Source organism: Poecilia latipinna, unplaced genomic scaffold (genome assembly GCF_001443285.1).
Source record: "Poecilia latipinna isolate Pla-1442-1.1 unplaced genomic scaffold, P_latipinna-1.0 Scaffold3666, whole genome shotgun sequence".
In the NCBI taxonomy this organism is placed as follows: Eukaryota; Metazoa; Chordata; class Actinopteri; order Cyprinodontiformes; family Poeciliidae; genus Poecilia; species Poecilia latipinna.
This window is the reverse complement of record NW_015116282.1, coordinates 3,262-30,363: the sequence shown is the minus strand read 5'-3', so window position 1 is coordinate 30,363 and position 27,102 is coordinate 3,262. Positions and strand designations below refer to the sequence as shown.

Sequence of the window (27,102 nt, the reverse complement as noted above, 5' to 3'; positions counted from 1 at the left end):
TCAGTTCAACTTTAAATGGGTTAGCTGATTTCACTAATCCTACATCTGTTTCATGTTTTGACCATACTGATTCAGGAACTATCTTTAACATGTCCTGCATTAATGGGTTTTCAACTGACTCATCTTTTTCTTCTGTTTGTTTTGTGTCATTAATCTGTACTGTTACCACCTGTGGTTTTGCTGTCATAGTAGTTTCACTTATTATTTGAATCATTGTTGCATCTTCTGATTGGAAAATTAATGGGCTTTCCGTCTGTTCCCATTTAATCTGTGTTGCGACTTTCATCATTGGTCCAAGATCTTTGGCATGAAAGTTTTTATTTACAAACAAAGTTATGTGTGGTACAGATTCTGCAACGTTGTACCATTGAGAAATGAAATCATTAATTTCTACATTTAGCGCTGCTCCTTGTTTCCCAACAATGATATATTGGGACTCAAGGTTCACTGCTTCACCTTGTGTTTCTTTGTCCCATTGTTCTTCAAACTCTGTACTTTTTGAAATGTCATAGTACATTGTGCAATGATAGTCTAGAAATGGTTTCTTAGCTTCTGGAATTTGAATTTGAATGTACTGTCCCCATTTGGAAATTACCTCTTCAATAGAGTTATTAATGTCTCCAAGCCAATAAACTTTGGCTTCATGTTGTTGCATGAACATTTGAAGATCCACACCTTCTTTTTCAACATACACACCTTGAGGAGAACACCAGATTTTTATTTTTAATTTGCATAGAGCGTCTCTTCCCAACAGGTTTATTGGGGTTTGATCAGATACCAAAATTGGTATTTTTATTTCATTGTCATCTGTTGTAAGTCGAACAGGAGCTGTCATTTGGATTAATTGTCTTGTTCCCGAGAACCCTACTGTTGATACAAATTTATCAGACATGGGGAGATGCGTTGCATAGTTTGGACTTACACAAGTGTAAGCTGCTCCTGTATCGACCAACATTGGAGTTTCTCTGTTTTCAATTTGAATTTTCAATATTGGTTCATCGTCAGCACCTGTAGTTAGAATTGGGTACTGACTCTCTCCCCTAGGGTCCTCTGGGCATCCCTAGTATCCAAAATTTGGTGGATTGTATTGAGCTGGTGAATTTTGTTGAACTGGTGGATCATATGGGACTCCTTGAGGATCGTATGGAGTTCCCTGTTGATTGTATGGAACTGCTTGGTGATTGTATGGGGCTGTCGGTGGACCTGGTCTGGCTCTGCCACGCGGCCGTCTTTGGAATGAGTTGTCACCATTTCGGCACTGGTCAGCACGATGTCCAAAACAACCACATGTCCAGCATGCTCCGGGTGCTCTGGGCGGACCGCCTCGTCCCCTGTTAGGCCATGAAGGGCTTTTTTGCTGTCTTCCTCGAGGCACAAATGGACGAGAGTTCCATGGTTGTGAATAAATATTCACCACTGGTTGAGAAGGCTGAGTCATTTGCGAAGTTGGAGTATACATCTGTGGCGCTGAATTCACAGAATTAGGAAGGTTGGCTACATTTGGGGCGGGATGCTGGTCCCCCCTTACCACTGCAGCTTGGGTCTTAGTCTTGTTTTTTTCTTGAAGTTCTCCAAGCTGTAATTGAGCCAATTTCCTTTGAATGTTTTTGTCTTGGTCAGTGCGTTTTTGTTCATCTTTTCTGTATTTTTCTATTGCGTGTACCACATGATCACGAAATTCCTTGTGTGGGATAGACATCAGAGCCACCACCTCTTCAAGTTTGGTGCGCACTGGCTCTGGCATTACATCCACCAATGATTTTCGAAGCACACCTGCAATCATTGGGTACTCGTCAACATCAAACTCCATTACTTCGTTCCACCTTCTCAACTGCCTGGCGACGTAGGATGCTGGATTCTCCGAGTCACCAATTGGTTCCGCTTTCATGTTCTTAGGGTCTACTTTGTTTGGAAATTCTGCCCTCAAGGCTGCCCAGATCATTGTCCGGCATGCATTTAGTTCAATCCCGTCTGCTCTTTCTTGTAGCATCCAGGGATGATCCTTCAAAATGTTCTGCATGGTGGGAATTCCAACAACTTTTGCTAGAATGGCTTTGATGTCTCCAAGTGCCAGGATTTTGCCAACTGTCTCTTCTTCAAGTGCTCTTATCCATCTTCCTGCACCATTATGAATGTCCGGCAACCGCGAGACTAACCCTACCAGATCCATCGAGGCAAATGGCAAATATTGAGCAATATCTCCTTTTAATATGATTGGTAATTGTTTTGAGGGGTCATAACGATCAGGTTTGCGTATGTCAGGTCTGGATCTCAAATCGTATTCTTTTTGGTTTGGGGCTTTTTGTTCTTTTACCGGAGTGCTTGTACTCGGACCAGCCATTGCTCCGTCTTCACCATTATCACATCCTGGCTCCTTTTCAGCTAATTGCCTAAGGCCTTCATCAATTTCTTCCTCTATGTCCTGTATCTGTGTTTGGTTTGCTTTACGTTCTATATTAAGGACTTCTGGACCTAACCTTAACCAATAAGCGTCTCCGCTTCTGCGTCTTTTCAGATGACCCGCGTAGCCATCAAAAAATTTATTATTATTACTTCCAGCATAGCAGTCAAGAATTTTAATATTTCCAACTGTCCGTGTTGTGGAGCATCCGGCACCAGAGGTTTGACTTCTGGTTTGGACTGGCGGTAATGATGTGTCATATCTGCCAGCTGGCTTATAGCCATCTGCATTTGCATATGATGTCGGTAGTTCCATGCTTTTTGAGTGCTTATTATTTGTGCTACTGTCTGTAGCACCTGTGCTCGTCTGTGGTGGACCTCTGGGTGGAGCTGGTGTTTGAGCTACTGGTGATCGTGGTGTGTGCCCTGTAGAGNAAAACTTTTTCCACAGGTCCCACATGAAAATGGCTTTTCACCTGTGTGATGCCTCATGTGCAGAGTTAAGCCAAGTTTGTGAATAAAACTTTTTCCACAGTTCCCACATGAAAACGGCTTTTCACCAGTGTGAATCATCATGTGCCGAGTTAAATTTCGTTTTTGGATAAAACATTTTCCACAGGTCACACATGAAAACGGCTTTTCACCAGTATGAATCATCATGTGCTGAGTTAAATTCGGTTTTTGACTAAAACTTTTTCCACAGGTCACACATGAAAACGGCTTTTCACCTGTGTGAATCCTCATATGAGCATCAAGAGAACATTTGAAAGCAAAACGCTTTTTACACGTCACACAGGAGAAAGGTTTTCTTCTTTTCTGATTTTGCTTCTCAGCTTCAGCAGCTTCGTGGAAGACAACTTGCTTCTTGTTTGGTTCTGATTCAGTTTGGTTTGTTTGTTCATAAACAGGAACCACCATGCAGGTATCAGTCTCCTGTTTTAATTCAAGCTGTTCTTCACCCTGACTGGAGTAATTTTCTTTCTCTTCCACTTTTATTTGTTGACATTCTAGATCCAGCTGCTCTTCTTTTATCTGTTGATCTTCTGGCTCTTCTTTTTCTTGTTTCACCTGCAGAGGTTCTAACTCGTCCTGGTCCAGACTGGATTTCCTCTCCTGGTTATACATCTCGTTCTCATAAACGTTATGTTGCAGGCAATCTGGAGAAGAAAACAGAAAAAAAGAGGAATTGTTAACGTTACTGAAGTAAATAACAGACTTTCATCATTTAAGACAGAAATCACCAAATAAACATCTGAAAATTCAAGAGTGCAGACATTCATACAGAGTACACATATTCAGCTGACATTTGGAAAATTACTAAATTAAATATTTCTGATGAATTTATTCACTGTAGGCATTATTGTTATTGTTTAAAAATTATTTTCTAGTATTTTCTATGTTGGACCTATGAACTTTTTTTTATTACTTTGAACTTTGAGTTCAGTTTTATGTTAATCGTTTATTTTATATTTTTTTGTTTCTTTACCTAGCCCTAACCCCATCTCCACAAACCTAATTTTGTTCTTCTGCATTCAGCTCTTCAAAAGATTTAGTCCTGCTGTAAACCAAAAGTAATACATAAAATCAACAGAACAGAATGGAGTAAAATTCCTTTTTCTAACCTATCAAATATAATAATCAACCCTGAGTATAAAAATTAACACAATCATTTTCCAAAACCCTTTCACCATAAACCTGAGCAATTTTCTAATACTAAACAAAACATTTTCATTCACACAATTTCCATTTGAATCTGACATAGTAACAGATAATACAATTTCAAATACATGATCTCTATTTTCCTTCCCGTAAGTTGAATACTTACCCATCAATAGTTTAGTTTTAAATCATTAACACAAACCTGTTCTAAATTAAGAATTTTGTTCAAAATGACCATGCTCAATATACCTTTTACACATGACGTAAGATTAACTGTATTAAACACTAAAAATATTCATTTTCCTCAACACTAACCTACTCTCCACTTTCTTTATATTTTAATTACAGCTTTTTACTGACCTGTGAAATGTGATCCCCTTGGACCTTGTTATCTTGCTGTCATAGTGTTGACAATATCAAAACTATTCGTCCCCTTTTCAGATTCTTTGCTTGATTGTGTCATTTCCCCACCACTGATATTCCCGGGTCAATGTAAAACAATAGAACATGTGCCACACTGCAAATCTCGATGTCCAATCCACTAGATCAATGAGCAGACTTGCCATTTACGTTTTACAGTGCGTAGCTGCTGCAGAGTTACTGTCTGCACATAGGTGCAGGCACATAAAGAAAAAAAGGAGAAGGAAATACTGGAGGGGTCTGTCCCCGTCAGGCCAAAGTTGGTGGGGACATGTCCACACCAGTCCTTCGGGAAGTTATGTCCAAGATCACTTCAAGTTTCTTGGACATTAAACTTCTTTTACCTGCGTGCGACGTATCACCTCAGTGCAGCAGTGGTTTGTTGATTGGGCTTTTATGGGATATTTGGTTTGACAGTCGCCACTACAATTCATTATAAATTATTAAATATTACCACTGATATTTTATGTTGCTCATGTGGCATACACAAAAAGTACTGGTTTCTATTATTATTATTAGTTTCTTTTTCTATTTTGAGATGTTTTTTATGTATATTTCTAATTTCGAGATTTGGCACCTATGGTAATTATCTTTATTGCAGTAGCAGAGAGCTACCAGTAGGAGGCAGTGTGCTCTCCTAATTGCTCCAGAATCTATATAACTGACAACCGGCTTCAGAATAGATTCTCTATGGCATGACTTTTTATTTTTTTGGGAAAAAAAATACAACAAGCTCCTGCATTCTTTGGGAGCTTGTTGGTCCCTAATTACATATCAATCATAAAATTGGACCCTGACACCTCCCAGAACCGGATTTGCCTAAGGGCAACATTGCGCTACAAGGGGTCTAAAACGCCAAGTTTTCTACAGTGATTATGAGAAATGAAATACAAATCAAACAAAAACTATATTCATAAAAAACTTTTTTTTGACAAAAATAAATCAGACATGGTTCCAACTCACCAAATATAAAATAAACAACTAACTTTCATTAATGAATGGTACATTTGCACAAATTACTAAAACGAGCATTTGTGTGTTTGTACATGTGTATGTTTGGCAGAGTTAGAATCACTAAGGATGTTGAAATTAGTCTTTTTCCCCATTATATGTTAAACATCAGGAAGGAATTGCTTGCTGATGTGAAAAAAAGTGTATCACTTGATTATTGGCGTACCTGGGAATCACCATCTGTTTATCTGATTATCTATGGGTTGTAGCGACCAGATTCACATCAGTGACAGGACTTAGGGCTGCAGGTTCTTTTTTTAAGAGTTTGTAGTTCTGATTTTTTTGGTAGAATTTGAGCCAAGCAAAGGATAACATTTCCACCAGCTCCCATATCTGGTAGATTTGGTGGTGGTACGGCTCGCCCTGTGTAGATTTTCAAGTTGTAAGGAACATTATCTGCACCAGCGATATGAAGTACCCTGCAGACCCGTATATTTGGGTTTAGCAGGTATTGCTTCAGTCTTTGCCTGCCTTCGAATGGGGCCATTTGTTCATTGATGACCAGCTCTTCACCCTTTGGGACTGAAATTAGTTTTGAGGATAAACAAACAATGAAATAATGGTTGTACAAAGGATCCTCATGTTTTCATTGGGAATGACCCCAGCTTATGCACATTTTGTCCATGAAATGATCTTGCATCTATTTCCTGTTGCTGTTAGTCAATAATAAAGTAAAAAAATTGGCTTTGATAATTATTTTGTGATCAATTGCATATCATCGCATTAGAATAATATTGTCTGAGCAAAAGGGCCCTAACTGCACAATGTTGCCCTGAGGCAACATACAAAAGAACACAGTTTTAGCGTATAAATTATTTTAAAAAAATTGTCTTGAAATGATCTATAATGCTTCTTTACAAACTCACAGATATTAAAATATTTTTACTCAGAGTGACCCAATTTTAAACATGAAGAAAAGTGATGTATAACTTCAAGTAGGAGGCAAGGTGTAGCATGCATCTCTGCTTCATAAAAAGGACTGCTGCTCTTCTAAGTAAAAGGTCACAGGAACCTCAATACCTCTTTTATTTGGACAAAAATATGTCTGGAGGTATTCTAAATAATTCCCCCCCAAAAAATAAAATAAAGGAGCAACGTGAGGTACAGAAATGTGGTTTGTTGCCCAAGGGCAACACCATGCCATAGAGGGTTTTAATTTGCAAAACGACATTATGCATCTGGAAAAAAAATATTGTGTGGGCAAAAAATCCTGTAAAGCACATATGTGCAACCTCAGTTAACTATGGTCTTATAGGTGTCCCTGTTTCATCCTGAAGTGAGGGAAGTACCTGGTAAGGTATTGTTTATGTAATCTGAAAGATTTTTTTGCATGTCAAATGTCAGCCATTTTGATTGAGGTAGCACATATGTGGTTCACAGAATTTTTTGCCCACATAATATGTTGTAATTTATTTTCAGATACATGATTTCCTTTAGCAAATCAATTAACACAAAGTTTTACATTTTTAAAGCCGCAGGAGAGAAACATGAATCAAACATAAACCGGAGGTCCGCTTTTATTTTGAAAAGCCTGCCTGGGGTGAAATCAGAAACTGAAATTTTAAGTTATCTTCCGTTGCAATCAAACTCTGTCGGAGAGTTTGATAGCGAATGTAAGAGAGTTTGTAAGTTTTGGCCCATGGGCCTCTCATAGAGAGAAGCTGTAGCCTCTGGCTAGCTGCCTAGCCTCCGTCTCGGCGTTATGTTGCTTAGCAACCGTGACAACGTAAAGCACAGAGTGCCGAAGGAAAAAGAACGGACTCGAAGTTAGTTTTTTACTCTTTATTTCTGTATTATTCTTCACTTTTTGTAATAAAGGCTGTTCCATAATAAGAAAGAAATCTGTTGATTCTAAAATGTTCAAACATGTTTAGCAAGGAATGTAAGCAAATTATTCATTTTCAAATACTCTCTAGATCTCAGGAAGTAATACATTAGTTAAATAAAACTGTTATGTTTTAAGGCTTAGCTTTAATCAGTCAAACCCATTTGCTCAGGAATAAATTAAATACTTTAGTGAGCCAAACATTTTTACAGCTATTACCAGACTTAATATCTGTGTTTCACCTCCACTCATAGGGGAAAACTAGCGGGAGTTTTTAAAACGATTTGCCGGGAGACATGGGTTCTCTCTCGGTGTACCGAACCTGGAGCGCCCGGCCAGCTGACAGCAGGCGAGGGGAGCTGGCTGTTAATGCAGCGGGAGCAGATCTCCGAAAAACCGGAGCAATATTGCAATTAAGTGATTTATTGATGAACCGAGCAGATATCTGAGATCTATACATCAACATTCTCACCGAAAAACATTGTAAAAAATCATTTTGTGTAATTTTAAGTGTAATACAGCAAAAATAATTTTGCCGCCATTGCTGCTTTTCTGAACACCCGTTTTAAATGATGCAGAGCCTAAATTTGGACACAGTTGTTTTTGTTCGACTCCCTCTAGTGGTCTGGACTAGAAGATCTATCTAATTGAATTTCCAGTTCATTGTCTTTACCTTGTTTAATGTCCCTAATTTGATCATCATTCCTGTATCCAAAATCACCTGTGATATTCAGAACTCCTGTCAGGGCTGGATACAACCCAGCAGGGTTCATTTGATCATCATCTGGTTTTTCATAATTATTTTTCAGCTCAGCAAGCTGCTGCTTTAAGTTTTTCCGGTATTTTTCACCTTCTTCCTTGAATAGCTGTAAAATGTTTAATTCTAGTTCTCTTTTGGCTTGTCTTTTCTTTCCTTTGTTTTTTGCTTTGTAGTCTGCAATCCGAGTTTCCATTTGTTCACAAAGGGATAAGTCAAAGCTCCCATTTTCTGGCCATGGGCACGGAAGTCCTTGCGTTCTCTTTTGCCACTTCTTAGAAATTTTTGGAATTTGAGAAGCATATTCTGGGTTTTTTGAACCAATAATGACAATAGGTATGTTGCTCATCTTGCTTATTTAGCAGTTGTCTCACTATTAGAATTCTGTCTTTTGCAGTTTTGTTTCCTTCAACTTTTTAATTTTTCAAAATTAGTAAAAAATAAGTTGATTTTTAGTTAGTTATACTTGTAATGTTTGTTCCTTGTAGTATTATTGCTTATAGTTGCTAAATATTGTTAATTGTGTTAAATAGTCTTCAATAAATGTAACAGTTAACCAAGTTTTTTACAGTTATTCAACTCTATTTACAGTAAAATATACATTTGAAAAATGTTTAACATAGTTCAGTGTTACAGAAACAATGATTATTTGAATAAAAGTCTGTATTATTTTAGTTAATTCAAGGCTTTAGGCTTAAACCTCTTCACCGTTATAAGCAGAGGAGAGAAAAAAAGGAAAACTAAACTTCAGTCTGCTTCAGTCCGAAATGAGCAAAGGTGGGGGCCAACTTTGCGTAATAGGAAGTGGGCCGTCTTAAATACTATGGACTACAAATGGGTGTTAACAAAGAATGGTCTCAGTTCACGACAGATCCGGGACCGAATGACGTGTTGTGGAGAGAGAGAGAGTAAGAGAGAGAGGGGCAGGGCAAGAGAGAAAAAGTGAGAGAGGAAAGAGAGTGAGGAGGGAGAGAAGGGGGGGTAGGGAAGGTTCGTGTGTGTGTTTCTGGGAATTCAGCCAAGAAACTCTTTTCTTTCTCCCAACTTTTCTGAAATATAGCAGCAAGATATGGATATTTCCTATCTCTATTGCACAGCATAAAATTACACGTTACAAACAGCGTTAAACAATTGCAGTCAAAATGAAGACCAAATTTCAACTTTAATACAGAGCACGGCGGCTTCTAAAGCTCAACCTTACTTGAAAGCAGTCAGTTATTCAATAAGCCAAAAAGCCAAAAACATGCACATTTCAGATTTTTACAATATATACAGGCATGCCAATCAAATACTTACACAATAGACAAGATACATTACCAATTATTCAGCATTCATCTCAGCAACATTCATTCCATTTGCATTTCTACTCCTTATTCTTTCCTTACTCCTTCTCCTTCCCGGGGATTCTAGTTAGTGTAATTATATCTATTAATGTATTTATTATAAATATGTAAAATTTAGTTGGCTGTTTAGCCGCTGTCCAATTTTAATGTGTGCACACAATTAATTATATTAGGACTTCAGTTAATTTAGNTTTTACAAGGGTTGGTCAGCGTCGCTCCTTCACCCTGACGTTCCTTCCCTGGGGGGGGAGGGGGCGCCGATTTATGTTTTCGCATCCACCTGAATAATGTGTAGTTGCGCCACTGAGTGTCGGACCAAAGAAAGCAAGATAGTTGCAAGCCTTAAAATTGTGACGCTTATTATGGGTCAAAAAGACTCAAGAAATTGTAACAGCAGCTGCAAAGGGGGGGGGCCCAATTTAATTTTTTGTCACAGAGAACAAGATTCCTGGCGATGCCCCTGATCTTATCTGCTTTTATTCAGAAAATCATATGAAAAAGGTTTTATTTAAATATGACAAATCTTTATTATCCTACTCGCTCAGTGATTTTTTTATGTATCACACAATTATTGTGCAGGTATAAACTGATTAATTAAGTTTAGAAAATATGTATCAATGTGTGGCTGCATTTAATTACCTAAGTATTAGTTTATTATAACAATTGTTAGTTTGATACCAAGACGTAGCTTTGGTTGAGTAATTATCTCTCTTTCCATTAATTTCTGCATTTTGTGGTGTAGGTGAAGCAAAGTCCTGAAATATTTGTCAAAGTTCTAAACATTGTTTAGACCAAATGCTTGGAACAGAAGACCAAGACCCGTTCTTCAGAAGAACTGGTCTTCACTCCATCCCTGGTTTGATCGCTAATAGTCCTTTCAATCATTTGTCTGGAAGTTGGCAGAGAAGAACTTTTCTAAACCATCTCAACCATTTTATAACTTAAATGAAAGTAAATTAAGTGACGTTGAACCTGATATGGAAATGACAAAAAAAAGGATCAAACTACAGTTTCTTTATTTTATGGTATAATGTGCACAGAACACTAAAACAGCATAATTAAACTTTGTATGAAAAGAAAAAAAAAAGCTTATTTCCATTTTACAGAGCTTAACGTCTTCAACTGAGTTGCCCATCTACAAACATAAGTGTCTTTTACAGGCAAGCGACTACATGCTGGTGTCACAGGAGTCATGGTGGAATATCTGAAGAGTAAATATGAGCTTAATTGATTTTCTGAACCAGGGGTAGAAAAAGGCATAGATGATGGGGTTTAAGCAAGAGTTAAAGAAGAACAAACATATGACAAACGCGGCGGATGAAGCACTCATAGCGCTGCCTTCCCCCGAGAGAGCAACGCAGTAATATGGACACATGCACAGCAGGAACACCAGCACCACAAGACCAAGAGTCTTTGCTGCCTTCAGCTGGGAAGCTTTAGCCGTCACAGAGTGTCGGAGGCTGACGGCTGCGACGTGAGAGCGCGTGGCTCGAGACTGAGACACGGCTACCACAAACACTCTGAGATACAAAACCACAATAACGCTGATGGGAACAATGAAGGAAAATGCAAGATCAGCATATCCTGCGATGTAGCTAATGACAAAGGCGCACTCTCCGATGCAGGAGTTATACTTACCTGGCTGCTTCAGGTTCTCAATCAGAATCAGACTTTGAAATACCCAAGAACACATCCAGCACAGGAAGATGCAGACCTTGACTCTGCCTTGTGTGATTTTGGTGGAGTAATGCAGGGGGTAACAAATGGCTACATATCGGTCAAAAGATATGAGCACCATGGTCCCTATCGATGCGGAGGTGATAACATACGCTAGATACTGATACACCGTGCACATAATGTCACCGAGAAGCCAGCAGCCGTCTATGAAAGCAGTTTGAAAAAACAACAGGAGGCCCACAGAAAAGTCTGAGATGGCCAGCGAGAGGAGCAGGAGGTTGGTGGGAGTGTGCAGCTGCCTGCGGAAGAAGAGCACAACAATACTTTTAGACATCCATGTGCGCATGACTTAACATTAATTACAAAGGCTGGTGAATGTAGACATTCTTAAAAACTGCTGGGTGAGCACCTGAAATGTGAGATAGAGATGATGACCAGCAAGTTTAGAAAGGCTGTTAGGACAGCGATAGAGGACAGCACAATGTACATGAGTACAACCTCAAAGTGAGGAAGCGTCAGCCTCTTGCAGGAGGAGTTGAAGAGCTCTGGGAAGCAGAGTTCAGCTTCCTGCATCATCTCTGGTGGAAAGCGACTCTAAACTGTGGAGACCTCAGTTGTTTTTTTTTTTGTTTTTTGATAACCTGTAAGGTTATCTCCACCCTCTTCTCCTGTCTCCACGCCTCAGCTGTTTAACATGCTCCATAGAGATGTAGAGTCATTTCTTGATTGTTTTTTTTATTTTTTTATGTCTAGCTTCAACAGCTTCCACTCTAGGTTATCTGGCTTCTTTCCAATACTTTTTTCTAGGCAGTGTTGGAGTGACATGTAACTCTTCCAAACCAAGTGGTCTTTTCTCATCTATTAGATGTCAAACTGACAATACAGTATGACAGATACGATCATGGAATGAGAAAGAAATTTCAACAGCTAATTAAATTTGCCATACAAGGTTAGGTAAAAAATTATATGTACATAAGATCATAGAAAAGTCGATTAACAGAAAACCATGTGTTCAAACCATCATGTAGGAAAACAAAGGCTCAGCTAACAATAGTACATACACAGGCACACAACCCCAAACTTCCTAGTGTTTAATCTGGGTTTTATCTCGTTGATCAACGTAAAGTACATACATATTTTTAAAGTGTGAGGGAACTGATGGGTGGCTTTTCAACATTTTCTTTTCTGAAATACAAATCTGAAGAGTGTGAGGCCCATGTATAAAATACAAAAATCCTTTAGGGGAGTGAATGAAGCTGCAGCAACCCCTTCTGGACGACAGCTGACACACATTTCTAAAAGGTGCAAACTAATCATCCTTTGTGGGCAGTTTAACTGCTTTTCTCTGCAGGAGGTTGGTGGGAGTGACTAAAAACTACAATCTCTAATGTTGCACATTATTATGTCCTCTCTGAACTCGAAGATGGCGGTTCTCTGGCTGTAAGCTTACACTTGCTGACCTTTTGGCTCAGGCTCATTCCTTTGGCAGCCTCCACCAGGTTCTGTCCATTTAAAGTCTGGCCTGCTTGCTGAGGGAAAGCATCCCCCAGCACAATGCTGCCACTTTTTGCATTCACTGACTAATATGGGTAGAGCACTCAGGGTCACTGTGTATGTACTGTGTAGGTCCAGAGGTTCAGATTTGGTCTGCTATGTCCCCCACATGGCTTTTATTGAACCTCTTGTTACAACAGCGGCTTTGCTCTCCTTCAGATTTTCGTGGCTTGTGAGTTTTCACAAGATGTGAAAAGTCTGAATAGGTCCGATTCTCTTCGCATTAAGGCATTGTGAATGTGCCAGTTGATCCCATCAGTCGGAACATGCTGTTCAGGCCCTGCTGCTATTGTCTTTTCTACTTGCAGGAGCCTGTCTGTCTGTGTGTTTCTTGTTTGTTCAAAAACCTTGAAGAACTGTAGTCAGAGCAGGTAAAGAGTTCATGTCTCAAAAGACAAACTTTGAACTTGCTCTGAAATTAGAAGGACAGGAAACCGCAGACACTCCATGCTTTATTCATACACCGTGTTGCGCTTAACTTGCACGTTTTATTCAGTAAAAGTAAAAAATCAGCCTCTGACTGAAACCTGATTCACATAAAAAAAGCAGGAAAAGAGTTTTACTTGGTGGACGTCAAAAGGAATGAAACCAAAAAGAAAAAGGAGGATTTGAACATATGCTGAAAGTTTTACAAGTATGTGAGTATTATACCAATAAAACTTAATATGTTTTCCTGCACTGGTTTTCTTTTCACACAACACACACACACACACACACACACCTACACACACACACACACACACTTTAAACTCAGGTCCATTGTCTGGGCTCAGGGGAACACTTTCATTAGAAGCCGAACAAAACAAACATACATGAGGTTAATGGCTCTCCGATGAGTTTCTCCTGTCCACGATTCACACCTTCCTGTGTTAAACCATCGTCTCAGTGGAATCCTTCCAATCAGAGGTGTCGGCAAGCTAATCTTGGCTTCCACGGTAAACACATGATGTCAGTGCCACACATCAACTCATGATGCAAACGGTGTGAAAAGAAACACAATGCGATCTGTTATGTTTTCAATAAGTCGGAAGGTTCACAAAGTTTGTACTTTCTTGCTCTTCTTATCCGGCGGCAACGATCAGATTACCGAAAGAGAATATTTTCTCTTTCTTAAACTTGGTCAGAAACTCAAAGGTCTGGTTTGTCCTTGTGATAACACCTGGCACTGTGTAAACACCACTAAGGTGAAGTATTAGATTCCCAGAGAGACATGTGATGTGGGTCTCAAACACAATGGTCTCAAAAGTCTGAAGTTTTGTGCGAGGTAAAATAAAGGGACTTTGATAGATGCATTTTTATGGACCATCACATATATCATGTACCATTGAAGTGAGAAACAGACATTTCTTAGGGGAAAAGGAATCAGAATCCCAAAGCTACATCAACCATTTACAGCAGTTCTGACTAACTTGAAATAAAGCTCATGTCCATGCGGGGTTATCCAGACGTTCGCTAGTTTACATCGTTTAACTAAAACCACAGCTTGACGAGACACTTGAAAGTTTCAGAATGATTTCACTGTAAATACGCATCAATCAGGAAAATAACGAAAAAAATCCACAAGGCAACTTTGGCACAAAAACGGCGTCACCACGTCACGGTGGTTGAACAAATCATGAATTTAAAACTCTGAGGTACTTGAACATATTGTTGTTGGTTTTCTTTTGCAGTGGTAGGCATGCATTCACTAACATCAGAGCTATTTATCCGTTTAGCGATTTGGCTAACTTTAAAATGTTTAGCACACTTAGCTTCCCCTAGGTGAACTTTACCTGCTAAATTCAGAAGCACTAATTTAATTTGGCTTGTTGCTTTTGAACAGGTTGAACGTCTCATTACTTGTGAAAAAAAATTAAATAAAATAACCAAAGTCATAATTTCATGATAATTTTTCATTGATTGAAATGTTATGCATAAAAACTTTGAACAATGGCTTTAAGGATTAAAAGTTGTGCCTTTTGAGAGGCACTTTAATTTGCTACACATGTCAAGCAGAGATGGGAAGAAACAATTAAGCCCAAAATTATTCAAACCCCTGACAGAGTTATTCTTAATGTTATTTACAGTCAATCGGGAAGTTTGTTTCTGGGAGGAAATGACACGGGGTTGTCTCCGAAGGTAATAAAACTATAAAAAATGAATCAGTTTGGGTCAGAACTCGGCACACAGCGACTTGTATTTGTGATTTCTGTAGGCGTTCAACATGGTGTGCCTCACACCCCTCCATCATGACTTTGCACCTCAGAAGCGTCAGATCCCGTGTTTGACAGTCAGCTGCTATTGAGGATTAGAAAGGTGGCTATACTCTTAAATATCTAAGTAAGGGAAATAACGCACAGAGACGTAGTTCTTGCTGCTAGGCCATAGACGAGCTGGAGATTTATTACACTTCCACGGATTCCTCGTTACAGTTTCTTCAGTTCAATACAAAAATCTTCATCATCATCGTCTTGTCACAAAAAATCTCCCCGAAGTCTTACCATCAACCTATTTTATACCTTCTCATCTTCATCAGTGTGTGTTGGAAAGTTTCAACCAATGGCGTGCTACTGTTGTTTTGCAGAAAGATTCTGGCACGCTTTATACTGAGTGTGTATTGGGCGACCTTTAAAATATTTTGGACCTCACGAACTCAACATCTGCTCCATTTCAGAATTGCTGAATAGTATAATTTATCTCAAATTGTTGATTTTATCTTGCACAAACAGACATCCTTTTCCAGTAAATTCTGGCTCCATTTGCGCTTTGCACGCAAATGGAAGGAAAGAATTCGGTCAGGTTGACCTAGTGCGAAGCCAAAGTCTTGCCGAGGCGCCAGTGTCTTTTTTCCGCCAAACAACTCCTTAGATAGTATTTCCGCTCTTACACTGCGGTCTGCATCAGTCCTGTACTTTTGTCTGGGACTTCTTTGTGGCCTTGATGCCTCTTGACAGACGTCTGTCACACCCTTAGCTGGATCTTCCACATACATTATCATTCCTTCTTTGTTTGAACTGGTGCCACATAGGAATGTAACTGGTTGTTTAGCCGACATCCTCAACGGTTTTTCTTCTAAACAGGACATGACTGCGTCTACACAAAAGCTCCAACAGCCGTTCGCCAACCTGTCATTTGTTAGAGGGGCCAAATGCTGCCGTGTTCTTGGCAGCTACGTCTGCAGTCGCCTTCACATGTTGACAAAACTAAAATCCATCATCACAAATCGTGGCAAGTTGTTAAAATTTTTGATTTGCAACCAACACCTTTTGATTCTTAGTAAGGTAAGTGTTGAAGCATGAAGAAATGAGAAACCGTTTCAGGTGTACAAATTGTTTACTTGGTTTAAGTTGCAGATCAGTAATGGCAGAGCTCCACTTCATCTCGCATGTCAGCAAGGTGGAGGTGGGCCCGTGTCCTGCAACTTTTAGCTGGGTTCCTGGTTCAACGCACCTCAGTCACATGGCTGAATCACCTCCTCAGTGCAGTCACGTTCTCCAGAGTGGTGATAATGACCTGATTATTTGTCCCAGACCTGGATCTGAGGACCCCTGCTCTAAATCATCACTATCTCATTTGACTGCACTCTCCCAGAACAGCATGGATTTTATTCAGGGCAGGGCTCCATCGTGTGGATCTGTGTACTGGAATATGTGGGTAAACAGGAAAGGCCTTAAAAATGAAAAATGAAAATAAAAATGAAATGTGACAAGATGGCCCATCCTCAACATAGCATAAAACCTCTGATCCTTCTAAAACGAGAGATGTTTGTTGAAGGAAAACAAACCATTTCTCAACTGAAAGACGTCACAGACTAAGGGAATGGCAGGCCTGTGACTCTTATTGAAAAGATGGGAAGGCAGGGGACCCATCTGTGTTATTGGAGTTATTACTCTCTTTAGTAGATGAAAATAAACAAGAGAGATAACAAGAATTTTTTTATTTTGTCCATTTGGATAATAATACTTCCACAAGTTTATTTTTCTATGAAAGTCAAAATCTCCCTTTTACATTAAATATTCTGATCTGAACTTTGTGGATTTACTGCGAGTGGTAATGAACCACGCACACACACACACACACACACACAACAGTAGTCTGGTCTGTCTGTAACCCAAGTAGGAAATGGACATATGCAGAAGTGAGTTTGGAGGATATTATTTCTTCCAGTGTTGCATATTTCAAACATGTTGGCATAAAAAAGCTGAGCTCTTTACATGCTATGTTCACTAAAGCACATTCTACACAGTAATCTCTGCACATTATGTTTTTTTCAAATATCCATTTGTTTTTTGCAGACATTGTCTGTAACACTTCATGATTTAATTTTGTTGTATTCCCTGTGATGTGGAGGAGTTACTAATGTTTTATTTGTACTTATTTCTTGTTCTGTTTCTTGCGTTTTACTCCTTCTACTAAAACTCCATCGCTCCATTTTAAAGCAAATGCTTTGTGAAAAATATTGACCTCAACCCTTCGGTTTTTGCACAATGTTGCCATCTTCTGTCCAGTGTCGGTTTGGCAGAAAACGATTCCTGCTGTTCTCCTTCCTGTTTCCAAATTATTTTATTTACTATGGAGTAAAAATCTCTCCAAGCAAACCTGGCCCAATGAGAAAACGTTCTTCCTCTCTAAACCAGGGCCTTTTTCATTCCACACATCTGACAATAATTGGGCCTTTGTGTGGCTTCGTGCCAAACCATTTAAATATGGGGGAAAAAGAAACAAGGGTGAAGAAGAAGAAGAAAAACCCTGAGGATTTTGTTTTTTTGGAGCATCATCTGTGACTATTATGTTCATTACATCAAAACGTGGGACTCAAATTAGGAAAACCTCAGTATACTGCTGGGAATTATTTACGTATTTTTTTAATTGAGAAAGACAAAGATAGATCACAAGCATATAACTTAACAATAAAAACATAAAACACTTACAAATAATATCTGTTTCAATAAAAGTGATTTAAAAATAAAATCAAGACAAAGCAATCTAATAAATCTTGATGCATGCAGTTTTTTCTCTGTCCACTAGAGGTAGGCAAGCATGGCGAAAGATTTTGGGGATTTATTTTCATAATTCCTTTTTGATTTGTGTTTAATATTTACATCCATTAAATTCGTTCAGAGTTTAATGAAAAACTTTAAAATCATTTGAACTCTGTATAACCTGAAGCCTGATATTTAAAGGAGCAGCTGAAGCTCCATCAAACTGACTCGAAGGGAATTTAGAGACCAACACAAATGAGTAAAAAAAAAAAAAACTAAGACATAAAATAGCTTTAGTACCAGTGATATTAAAGGTCGTAATGTGTGTGGGTAAACTGAATCTGCAATTTCTTAACCCAGCAACAAAGGAAAAAAATAATAAAAACTGGCTCATAGTCAAGCTGTTCTGACTTGAACAGCTTCAAGTCAGATTTTCCATCCAAACATAAAACTCTCTGAAAGCTTCTCTCAAATGTATATACCTGACATTTATTACTAAACAGTTTGTCATGATGGTCATCGTGACCAGGTAGCTTCTTCTGGTGTGAATGTGAACAATCTCTTCAGGCAGTCTGTGGCTCCTCCTGCTGGTTCCGTTCGGTAGAACACCGTTATTAAAGCTGTACTGAGGGTTTATCAATGCCTGTTCATGTGAGGTGTTTACTCTTCAATCACTCAGCCTAAGACGACATCTTTTGGTAAATGTCTTCATGCTGCCCCTTGTGGGTTGGAGGCTTCATTACCACATAGGTGGAGTTCTCACAAGCTTTGGTGCTTCTCTGGAACAAAAACGAGATTTATTTAGGCAGTTTAATTCAGTCTGTGTTGAGACTGAATTAGTCAGATTTGAAATTAGTTTCTTTTCTCGTTTCTCAAGGACGATTTCTGCTTATTGCATCATTTAAAGGAGGGAAAGAAAAGATGAATAAACCATTATTCAAGAGTCAAAAATATTAATACAATGAATAAAAATGGAGGATCACTGTAGTTGCAAACAGTTAAGACCAAGCTTATCAATAACAGGGTTAAATATTAGCTTCTGTTTATTTCAACTCTAGAGAGAAACCAGAAGTTATGATAAAGCAAAACATTTAATGAGCTAAATATTCAAAGCGTCAACCCTCATCATAGAAATGTCTCTTTTTAAATAATAGTTTATCATTTTTTTCTTTTTTAGTTTATTATTCTTTAGATTAGTTTAAGTCTAAATGGACAGAGCAGTTTGTGTTGATTCCAGCTGTTGTTCGACCCAAATATCCTCTGCTGGGTCAGAGTTCACATTTCTTAGCTGAGTTGATGTGTGGCCCTCAAACAACCAGCTGATGATTCAGCTTTTCTACATCCTTGATCTGAGCCTATTTTCACGTCATGCAGCTGGTAGTGTGGAACTAAACATTCACCTGTTTGGTTAAATTTAAATTATTTCAAATCTAAATTGTAGCAACGGTGAACTTGACTGTATAAAACACGGGCCATCTCTTTTAATAACACAAATCTTCTTTAGGTTCTTTTCCTTAGAAACAGCTCAGTGGTAGCTTCTGAAATAGATTATTGAATTGCATGAATACATAAACCCAATCAAGTTTTTCTTCCAGACGTTAGCAAGCATCAGCCTGATGAATTTTCAGTCACTCAGACCTTTCAGTGTAACTGGGCCCAGTTAGAAACCTTGATAAACACCAGAGTCTGTCTAACCACAAACTTCCTTTGTCTTTATTTCTAGCACCAGGTGTGGTTTAGAGATTTATTCACCGATTCATTTCTTCCAGTCTTGCCCTATTTCTATTTCCTGTTTTTTTTTTTTTCAAACTCTATGCATTTTGTTTCAGAGGAATAATTTCATATTTAGACGTTTTTACAGTGAAATCACAAATCTGCTGAGAAGTGACAGCAAAGATAACGGTGTTCCAACATGCGTCATGTTGGTACAGCGTGACTCTACGAGAAGCTCAAAGTGGAGCGTGACGTGTTGTTTTTATCTGTTTCAAATCACCTCTGCTTGGTTTTCAGCTACATTTTCTATTGTTTCAATTTATTTTCATGGTGTGAAAGGTGGAAGGTGAAAAGTGTGAAATAAATCATTTCCTCCTCTCTGACAGCCAACAGTGGGAGCTGCTACAACACGCAACCCAACCCTTCTGTTCTGAAGGGGCTCTGCGTTTGAAATTCCTCCCACAGCAGCGCTGAAAATGAAAATGCATCAGCATCACACCAAGCGCATCTAGAGATAGAGGCTGAATGTGGAGACATAACTAGTTTGAAAACAAAGCAGTGGAGCTATTTAATGCAACACTTTCCTCATAAGGTTAAGAATTTGATTTTTATGTGTATTTTTTGGAAATAAATTAAATGTATTAATAGATTTTTTCCCCTAAATTATAAATATTATTGATAGTCTCCATGCTGGAATGTTTGCTATAAATTCTTCCTTCATGAAAAAGTTTCTGTAAACTTTAAAATGAGTAAAAGCAGTAAATCGGTTACCCAGATGGTGGCTGTCCGTTTGATGTAGAGGCAGGTGATTATACAGCTGTACAGGAACATCAGGGCCAGCAGGCCAATCAGAATCCATCCCAGCTCAGACTTATCAAGAGGAGAACAGTCCATTTCACCTGATTACAAACAACACAAACGTGAAAGTAGACCTTAGAAATGAATTCATCTTGGAATATTCTAACTGTACAGACACAGATCTACTATGTGGTCCCATTACTAGTAACAACACATTATTTTAGTTACTACATTTTAGTTCAAGAACCAATCATTTCAAATTGTGCAGCTCCTTTCTGTGAGAAGGAATCATATTGTGAGAAGAATGACTTCCTCCTCATTCTTCTCATGTGGGCTCGTTTAATGCCTTCTTAATAGTTACTTTCAGAAGGTAATTTTAATCTGACCAATTGGGTCTCATGCGCACATATATTCTGATTTATTGAATATGACTGTATTTATAAGGAACTCAGTCTATTTTGCCACATGAGAAACTTCAGTGTTTTATCAGGTTTTGCTCCATTAGCTTGTGAGAGATTATTTGATTTAGATTTTTTTTTCGTCACGTGTGCAACATGAATATTTCTGCATTTGTAAATACTTACTTTTCTGTAGTTTTTTTAGTTTTCCTCTTTCAATGTAAACCACATCATTTTCTTTAACTATTATTTCACACTGATAGGTAAATTTCATTTCTTCTGGTCCAACGTCTTGAAAAGTGAAAACAATTTTGTTGGGATTCCGCTGATGTGTGGTGACAGGCGAGCAGGAATCTGCTCTGCTCTTCTGGAAGACCATCTGTTCTGAGTTATCTCTAAAAGTTGAAACATAAATGAAATATTTAGTCAACTACATGCACAGATAAATGTCTATTAATATAGCAAATGACTGCTGGTCTTTATTGATAAATAAATGTAGAAGCCATCGCCAGGACACTCACTGTGAAATCCTATACAGTCGTGCTTTCTGAATGGTGGATCCCTCTGCCTTCGGTTCACAGCTGATTGAAGCCGTTTGGTCTGGGTTCACAAGCTGAACCTCCGGCTGGATCACCTTAGAAGCTGAGGGTTAAAAAGGATCGGTAAGGAAACGCAGAGCCAGGTACGACCCGCTGGTTCATTTTGATAGAATGAAACTGATTTATACCAAAACAGTATGAAAACTGACTCCTTACAACAAAGAAGAAGTTTCATACTGCATTGCTCTGTTTGCTGAGATGACACTTCAGGGCAGAAATCTAAATAATTACTTTCATTTATTTCAAAGAATGTTAATGATTGTGCTACAATCATAAATCTAAACAATTAAATGATTTTCCTTAAGCAAAGGTGGATAATAAATTATTTTTCCATGAGCCATTGCTAAAGTATTATGTTGGGATTGTTAAGTAATAAAATATTTTCAAAGGAACACGTTCTGTATTTATTTTGCTTTGGGTTACATACCATATACCAGTGTGGTCTTTGTTCCTCTCCTGGTGTAATCCACATCGTTATACTCCACTGTTATCTCACACCGATAGGCAGCTCTTATTGCTTCTGGTCCAATGTTTTGTAAAGTGAAAACAAACTTGGTAGAACTCAGAATCAGGTTGACATCCTTACAGGGAGCTCCCTTCTGACACAGCATCTCTTCTTTCCCATTCCTAAAAGTCAAAGCATAAATCAGATACTGAGAGATCTGACAAATTCGAAGCAAAGTATTTATTTGCACTTTAATTTGAATGCAAACGTTTTTCATGCAACCCATGCAGAAAAAATGAGGAAATACAACATGTTTTACGGAGTGGAAATATGTTAAGTCTTCACATATTTAAGAGGAATTAATGAATAAATTCCCACAAAAAATAAAAATCAAAGAAGATCAGCTGTTACAGATAATGCATCTGTTTTAGAAATTATATTTTGATTAGAGACGATGAGAAAGCATGAAAGATGCACACATGTGAGAGGAGGAATGAAAGTCAGTAGAAACAGAACGTGTGTTAATGAAACAACTATCCAAAGCAGGAAGCAGAAAACTAATGAGGGGACAAAGATCAGGCAGGGAGCGTCGACTCATATCATCCTGCCATGAGGATGTAGACACAAGCAATAACATTGGGATGGCATCTCCTGGCACATGTGGACTCTAAACTCTGACTAAAGTTTGCTTGGTTGTACTTTATCCTCACTTCATTAGCTCATGTGTGTTAGTCTTACGTGTAGAACGTGTGAACCGTCTAGTAAAATACAGAATTGGCAGTAAAACATAACGGAAACACAGGAAACATTAAGGCCACCACAACTTTCATGGCGAGACCTAAAATTCCCCCCACTGTTAAATTTGACAAGTTCAACAGTTCAATTCAATTAATATGCTAAAGTTATTTAACACAATAACTGTGTACAAAAACACAGTAATTTTGATATTAACATTAAAATTAACCTCTGTTTTAAGAGCGGACAGTCAGACACACCACATTGTTTCAACATCTGCGCCCTTTTGAAAACGTCCCTCCAGTTCCTCTCCACGTCCTCAGAAGCAAAAACTCTTGCAAAAAAGACTGAAACTAAAATGGCTGCCAAAAACAACAACAGTTTAGACATGTGAATATAATGTGTTGGGGTTCAGATGTGCAGAATGTGTGACAGGAGTGGAGAGAGACACGGAGCCTCGTCCACTGGATAGGATAATTAAAGTAAGAAGCAGTTTATTAAAACAATATCTAAACTGCTGTCTGCAGCATTCTCGCTACATGGAATCAATGTTACAGTCTACTGAATGGAGCTTCATTTGGTCAATTAATACAATTAAAACTCTGGTTTAGTTGCGACACATTAATTGTGACATTATGTCAGCCTTTAGCTGAATGGGGACCAGAAGGGACACTCTCTTCAGAAACACCAGCAGCATTCTGACAATATGAAGCTAAAACTGTCTTTGACAAATTTGCAGTAACATTTTGCCAATACTTCACAACTGCAACCATATAAAACACAAACAGGGCTGCATTCCTTGGGGAAAAATAACTTTTTGTTTTGACAGTTTGTTCATCACAAATTCACAGGAATAGAATCACAATTCATTCATTTTGCGCTTGGCTTTACTAATTTGCAATGCAGTTTCGCTCAATATGTACATTTTAGATGTACAGTTGAATCTCATTAAAGTCTGTTTATGTCCATCTATGCTTATGGCAGTTTTCCCATGAGTGTGTGTGTGGGTTGCCATCTGAGTAACAGACTCTACACTTTTACAGTCCTTCAACAAGGAAACTAATCCAACTCTGTTTTTAAGACTGTCCTGAGTAAAATAGATTAAAAAGTGAAGAACAGCTGGAAAAACGTGTGTAAAAGAACATAAAAAAACAATAACTAGTGGAGATATACTAGCAGGAAATCTAGATTAAATTACTCATGAGACGGTTGGTAAGAAAATGATGATGATATGCAGCTGTGGTTTGAACCCACAGTGGAACAGGAGGCACAAACAGGCTGGTTCACAAAACGCTCTGTCTGGGGAGTGGATTCATTTTTCAACACAACTTAGAAACTAACATATTTAAGGACTGACTTCTTCCCTCTGTGACAAATAAACGGCAGCCATTTTCAGCCTCTTCAGGTCTAATAAAAAATGAAAAATGATCTGATTCAACGCGTGGTTCCAGCAGCAATCACCATAACACTCACTGTGAGATTCTGTACAGTCGAACATCCATAAGTTTAGATCCACGAGAGTCATGTTCACAGCTGATTGAAGCCGTTTGGTCTGGGTTCACATGCTGAACCTTTGGCTGGATCACCTTAAAATCTGAGGGTTGAAAAAGAAACGGGTTTGTCCTGGGAACTACAGTCAGTCAACATCTACAAATATATTAGAATAAATATGTTAATACAGCAGTAACAATCTGAAATTAAAAGACGTCATGCATTTTGTTTTTTTCTAAAGAAACAAGAAGTTTAAAAAAAAAAGTTTCCTGAAGTCCCAGTGGAACATCAGGTCACATTGACATTTCAGCAACTTCAATTCAATTCAGTATATTTATATAGCGTCTATTCACAACGAACGTTGTCTTGAGGCACTTTATCAAAAAATGTAATTTCAATTCAATCACATATATTCAATTAATCCTAGTTATGAGTCAGTTCATAAAGCTCTGTATATTACTGAAATTCATCTGAAAGGTTTTCTATCTAAGGCAGATGTTTAAAAGATGTGAACAAACCTCAACTATTAGGTAAATTTCTTACCATAACTGAAGACAAATACTGGGGTCAGAAAAAATAAATTGAAGATAAAAATGTTCAAGTTCAGGCGTGACATCTTAGCAGTGCTATCTTCTTCCTCTGTAGCAAAGAATAAATATATTAAACCTCTACAGACACTCCGCTGTGATCATTCAGTGATGGGTTGTTAGTGGTAGACTGTAAAGAGTTTGCTCGCACCACGATGCACGGTGGTGTCTTTGGTTTGTGTGGGTGACTCCTTTTCCTGTCTCGTCATGTTGTTTTCATCCCCAGTAAGAACTTTAGATCGCTGAGATAGTGAGGAGGTTTTGCAGTGATAGCGTGTGAATCTTGCAAACTTTGCTTTAAATGTTCAGAAAGCCCCATTTTCAGGTTATTGTTGCTGTGGCCCTAAACAGTCAGCAAACTTCATGTCAGTGTCGTCACATAGACTGAGGTGAAATCTACCTAACTAGCAGACAGGTCGATAAAAAAGACAAATAAATGAGCTTGAAGTAATTGTCTTTCTCTGTCAGCAAAGATTACCTATCCAAAGTTCCCCAGCAACAGCCAGGAACCTCTTCTCCTCCTCCTCCTCCTCCTCCTCCTCCTCCTCCTCAGGGATTCTCTACAGAGCCGAGCTGAAACCTGTTCCGTGGCTGATGAAGTTTTTCTCTGAGTCCACAATAAGGTACAAAGTTTGTGACAACCAGGCGGCTGTAAAAAGCTCCTTAAGTCTGTCCCCAGAAAACATCAAGAATGGACTAAAACTAATTTTACCTGAGGTCTGGCTGCGGATTTGGAGGAATATTCTGTCCACCACAAAATCTTTAACATGGCGCGATTTCGGCTGGAAGAATCTATTCAGATTTTTTATTACGCCAAAGCAGAAATCGAAGCTGGGTGATTCTCAGTTCTCTTGCTGGAGGGAGTGTGGTGTGGTCTCTGCAGACTGTTTTCATATTTTTTGGGACTGTCCACAATTGAAAACCTTCTGGAAGGATGTTAATCAAGTAATCTATGAAATTCTGGGTATAACTTTAGCCCTTTCATTTCCTGCTATGTACCTTGGAATACTTACTCCCTGAAGGACTCGATAATAAGGACACATACTTGTTGAAGATATTTCTGATTGCAAGCAAGAAGGTGATTACTAAATGTTGGCTCCAACCTAGAACCCCTACTCTGAAGCTTCTTGTGAATATCATAAACTTGATATACAATATGGAAATGTTGACATTTACAATACGTCTCCAGAAGGAGAAAGGAGAGAGACTTTGGGAAAAATGGGGTTATTTTATAACCAAAAGTGGGTAACAGTTGATGTTTGTGATTCTACATCACTCGGACAGACACCTGGGAGCTTTCTTCTGTATTTATTTTGTGTAACTTCATGCAATGAAATGTCTGCATTGTAATGGTCACCAGTATGACTATCTGCTAATTGCCCTAGCCCTCATGTTCTGAATGTATGTGTTGTTTAAAAACGAATAAAAATAAAGTATATAAAAAAGAATGGACTAAAACTCAACGGGAGGTACAAGGTGTCAGTTTTTGGCTGTTTTACTCTGTTGATTGTTGTTACAAAATCAGTCGTGATAAAAAATAATTTGACTTTTTTTAATATATATATATTGGAAAAGCCCAAGAAAATATACCCATTCATTTTCTTACACCCTTGTCCCTGGTGGGGTAGGTAGGTTTGATACATGTTTTCCTTTTTTTAATAATGTAAACAGCAATGTGAACAAAAAGCAGTCAAACCAACACCGACCTCCTCCCTCTCAGAGCATAGAACACTTTCATGATTATGAGTATCCTAGACTGTAATATTACATGAAAAGCGAAGTATCTCTTCTGGACTCATGAGGCAACACAATATGCATGTTTAATTTAATAAGATTAGGGAAGTGTACATAAGAAGTGTGTTGGCAGGGATGTGAGGGAGAAACCTGGGCAGCCGTACCATCTCTGGCCGACAGCGATAGAGTAGGCATGAAAATTAGGCCAAAACAGTTTAAGTGCAAAAAATTTGACTTTTATCTTATTAATTAAGGAAGTTTATGGTTCACACCAGTGGTGCCTACAGACATTTTGGGAATGAAGGTGTAACCCAAGTGAAATGTTGAGTTCCATTTTCTGGTTCGCTACTATTGCCCTCCAAAATCTCCCGGTAGTTTGATTATATAACTGCAATTCTCGCGAGATTTACTAAGCAGCCAATCATTGTTGAGCGTCTGAGTCACATGCACCACCGTCAGCTCATTTGTTGGGTATATTAGCTGGAGCAAAAAGCATGGAGGATTAGAACAAGTTTGGGAGAGCAGAGCTGCAGGTCGGTTAAGCGCAACATTCTGTTTTTCTTTAATCTTGTATGATGCTGATAAAATTGTACTAACTTTAGGAGTCTCCGATCGTGAGCTGAGGGATAAAGAAACACAAAACCGCTTGCATGCCTTATGAACTGCGGAATTGGTGAGTCATTTTATGAAGACTTGGCGTTAGTTGATATCAATTCGGATGCTGTATTGCGACTCTGAACAAACAAATTGGAGAATAATGAGATGCCTTAAATAAAAGTATTTGCTTATCTTGATGATTTTTGCATTGTTTGTTGTTTGTATGGAGCATATTTATTGACTTTTTATGAATAAGATTTATCTAGAAAATTTGTACTTGGAAATGCATTGATTAGGATTATTCATAGTGCAATGAGTGCCGATCATATTTTTTGTGTGCACACTGGAATGTTTGATATATATATATATATTTGAGACTGGTCCTGCTTTATTGTACA

At 38.4% G+C, this 27,102-nt stretch overlaps 3 protein-coding genes across 3 annotated transcripts; all 3 read right to left on the bottom strand.

Annotated features, from left to right (window-relative positions):
• Positions 1 to 1,032: 1,032 nt before the first annotated feature.
• Positions 1,033 to 9,044, bottom strand: LOC106941426 (uncharacterized; the record flags this gene model as incomplete). The annotated part of the gene is made up of 3 exons (XM_015024467.1): positions 7,952 to 9,044; positions 1,664 to 2,834; positions 1,033 to 1,365 (listed from the first exon to the last, which is right to left on the bottom strand). Coding segments are annotated over exons 1-3 (1,974 nt in total), but the record flags the coding sequence as incomplete, so codon positions are not given.
• A 1,415-nt stretch (positions 9,045 to 10,459) lies between these two features.
• LOC106941427 (trace amine-associated receptor 13c-like) lies at positions 10,460 to 11,665 on the bottom strand. The gene is made up of 2 exons (XM_015024468.1): positions 11,502 to 11,665; positions 10,460 to 11,391 (listed from the first exon to the last, which is right to left on the bottom strand). Exons 1-2 carry the CDS (start codon positions 11,663 to 11,665, stop codon positions 10,584 to 10,586), a joined length of 972 nt encoding a protein of 323 aa, XP_014879954.1. The 3' UTR covers positions 10,460 to 10,583.
• A 5,808-nt stretch (positions 11,666 to 17,473) lies between these two features.
• LOC106941428 (uncharacterized) lies at positions 17,474 to 24,797 on the bottom strand. The gene is made up of 7 exons (XM_015024469.1): positions 24,330 to 24,797; positions 23,769 to 23,889; positions 21,543 to 21,742; positions 21,038 to 21,158; positions 20,703 to 20,911; positions 20,092 to 20,219; positions 17,474 to 18,386 (listed from the first exon to the last, which is right to left on the bottom strand). Exons 1-7 carry the CDS (start codon positions 24,400 to 24,402, stop codon positions 18,288 to 18,290), a joined length of 951 nt encoding a protein of 316 aa, XP_014879955.1. The 5' UTR covers positions 24,403 to 24,797; the 3' UTR covers positions 17,474 to 18,287.
• Between the last annotated feature and the right edge of the window lie 2,305 nt (positions 24,798 to 27,102).

Bases quoted from the DNA above. Each gene is read 5' to 3' on its own strand.
- LOC106941428 (XM_015024469.1), bottom strand. From the start codon at position 24,402: ATGTCACGCCTGAACTTGAACATTTTTATCTTCAATTTATTTTTTCTG. The intron at 21,743-23,768 runs GTGAGTGTTATG...TTTGACTTTTAG, and splicing joins CGACTGTACAGAATCTCACA to GAATGGGAAAGAAGAGATGC. The intron at 18,387-20,091 runs GTAACCGATTTA...TTTTTGTTCCAG, and splicing joins AACGGACAGCCACCATCTGG to AGAAGCACCAAAGCTTGTGA.
- LOC106941427 (XM_015024468.1), bottom strand. From the start codon at position 11,665: ATGCAGGAAGCTGAACTCTGCTTCCCAGAGCTCTTCAACTCCTCCTGC. The intron at 11,392-11,501 runs GTGCTCACCCAG...CTTCTTCCGCAG, and splicing joins ATCTCTATCTCACATTTCAG to GCAGCTGCACACTCCCACCA.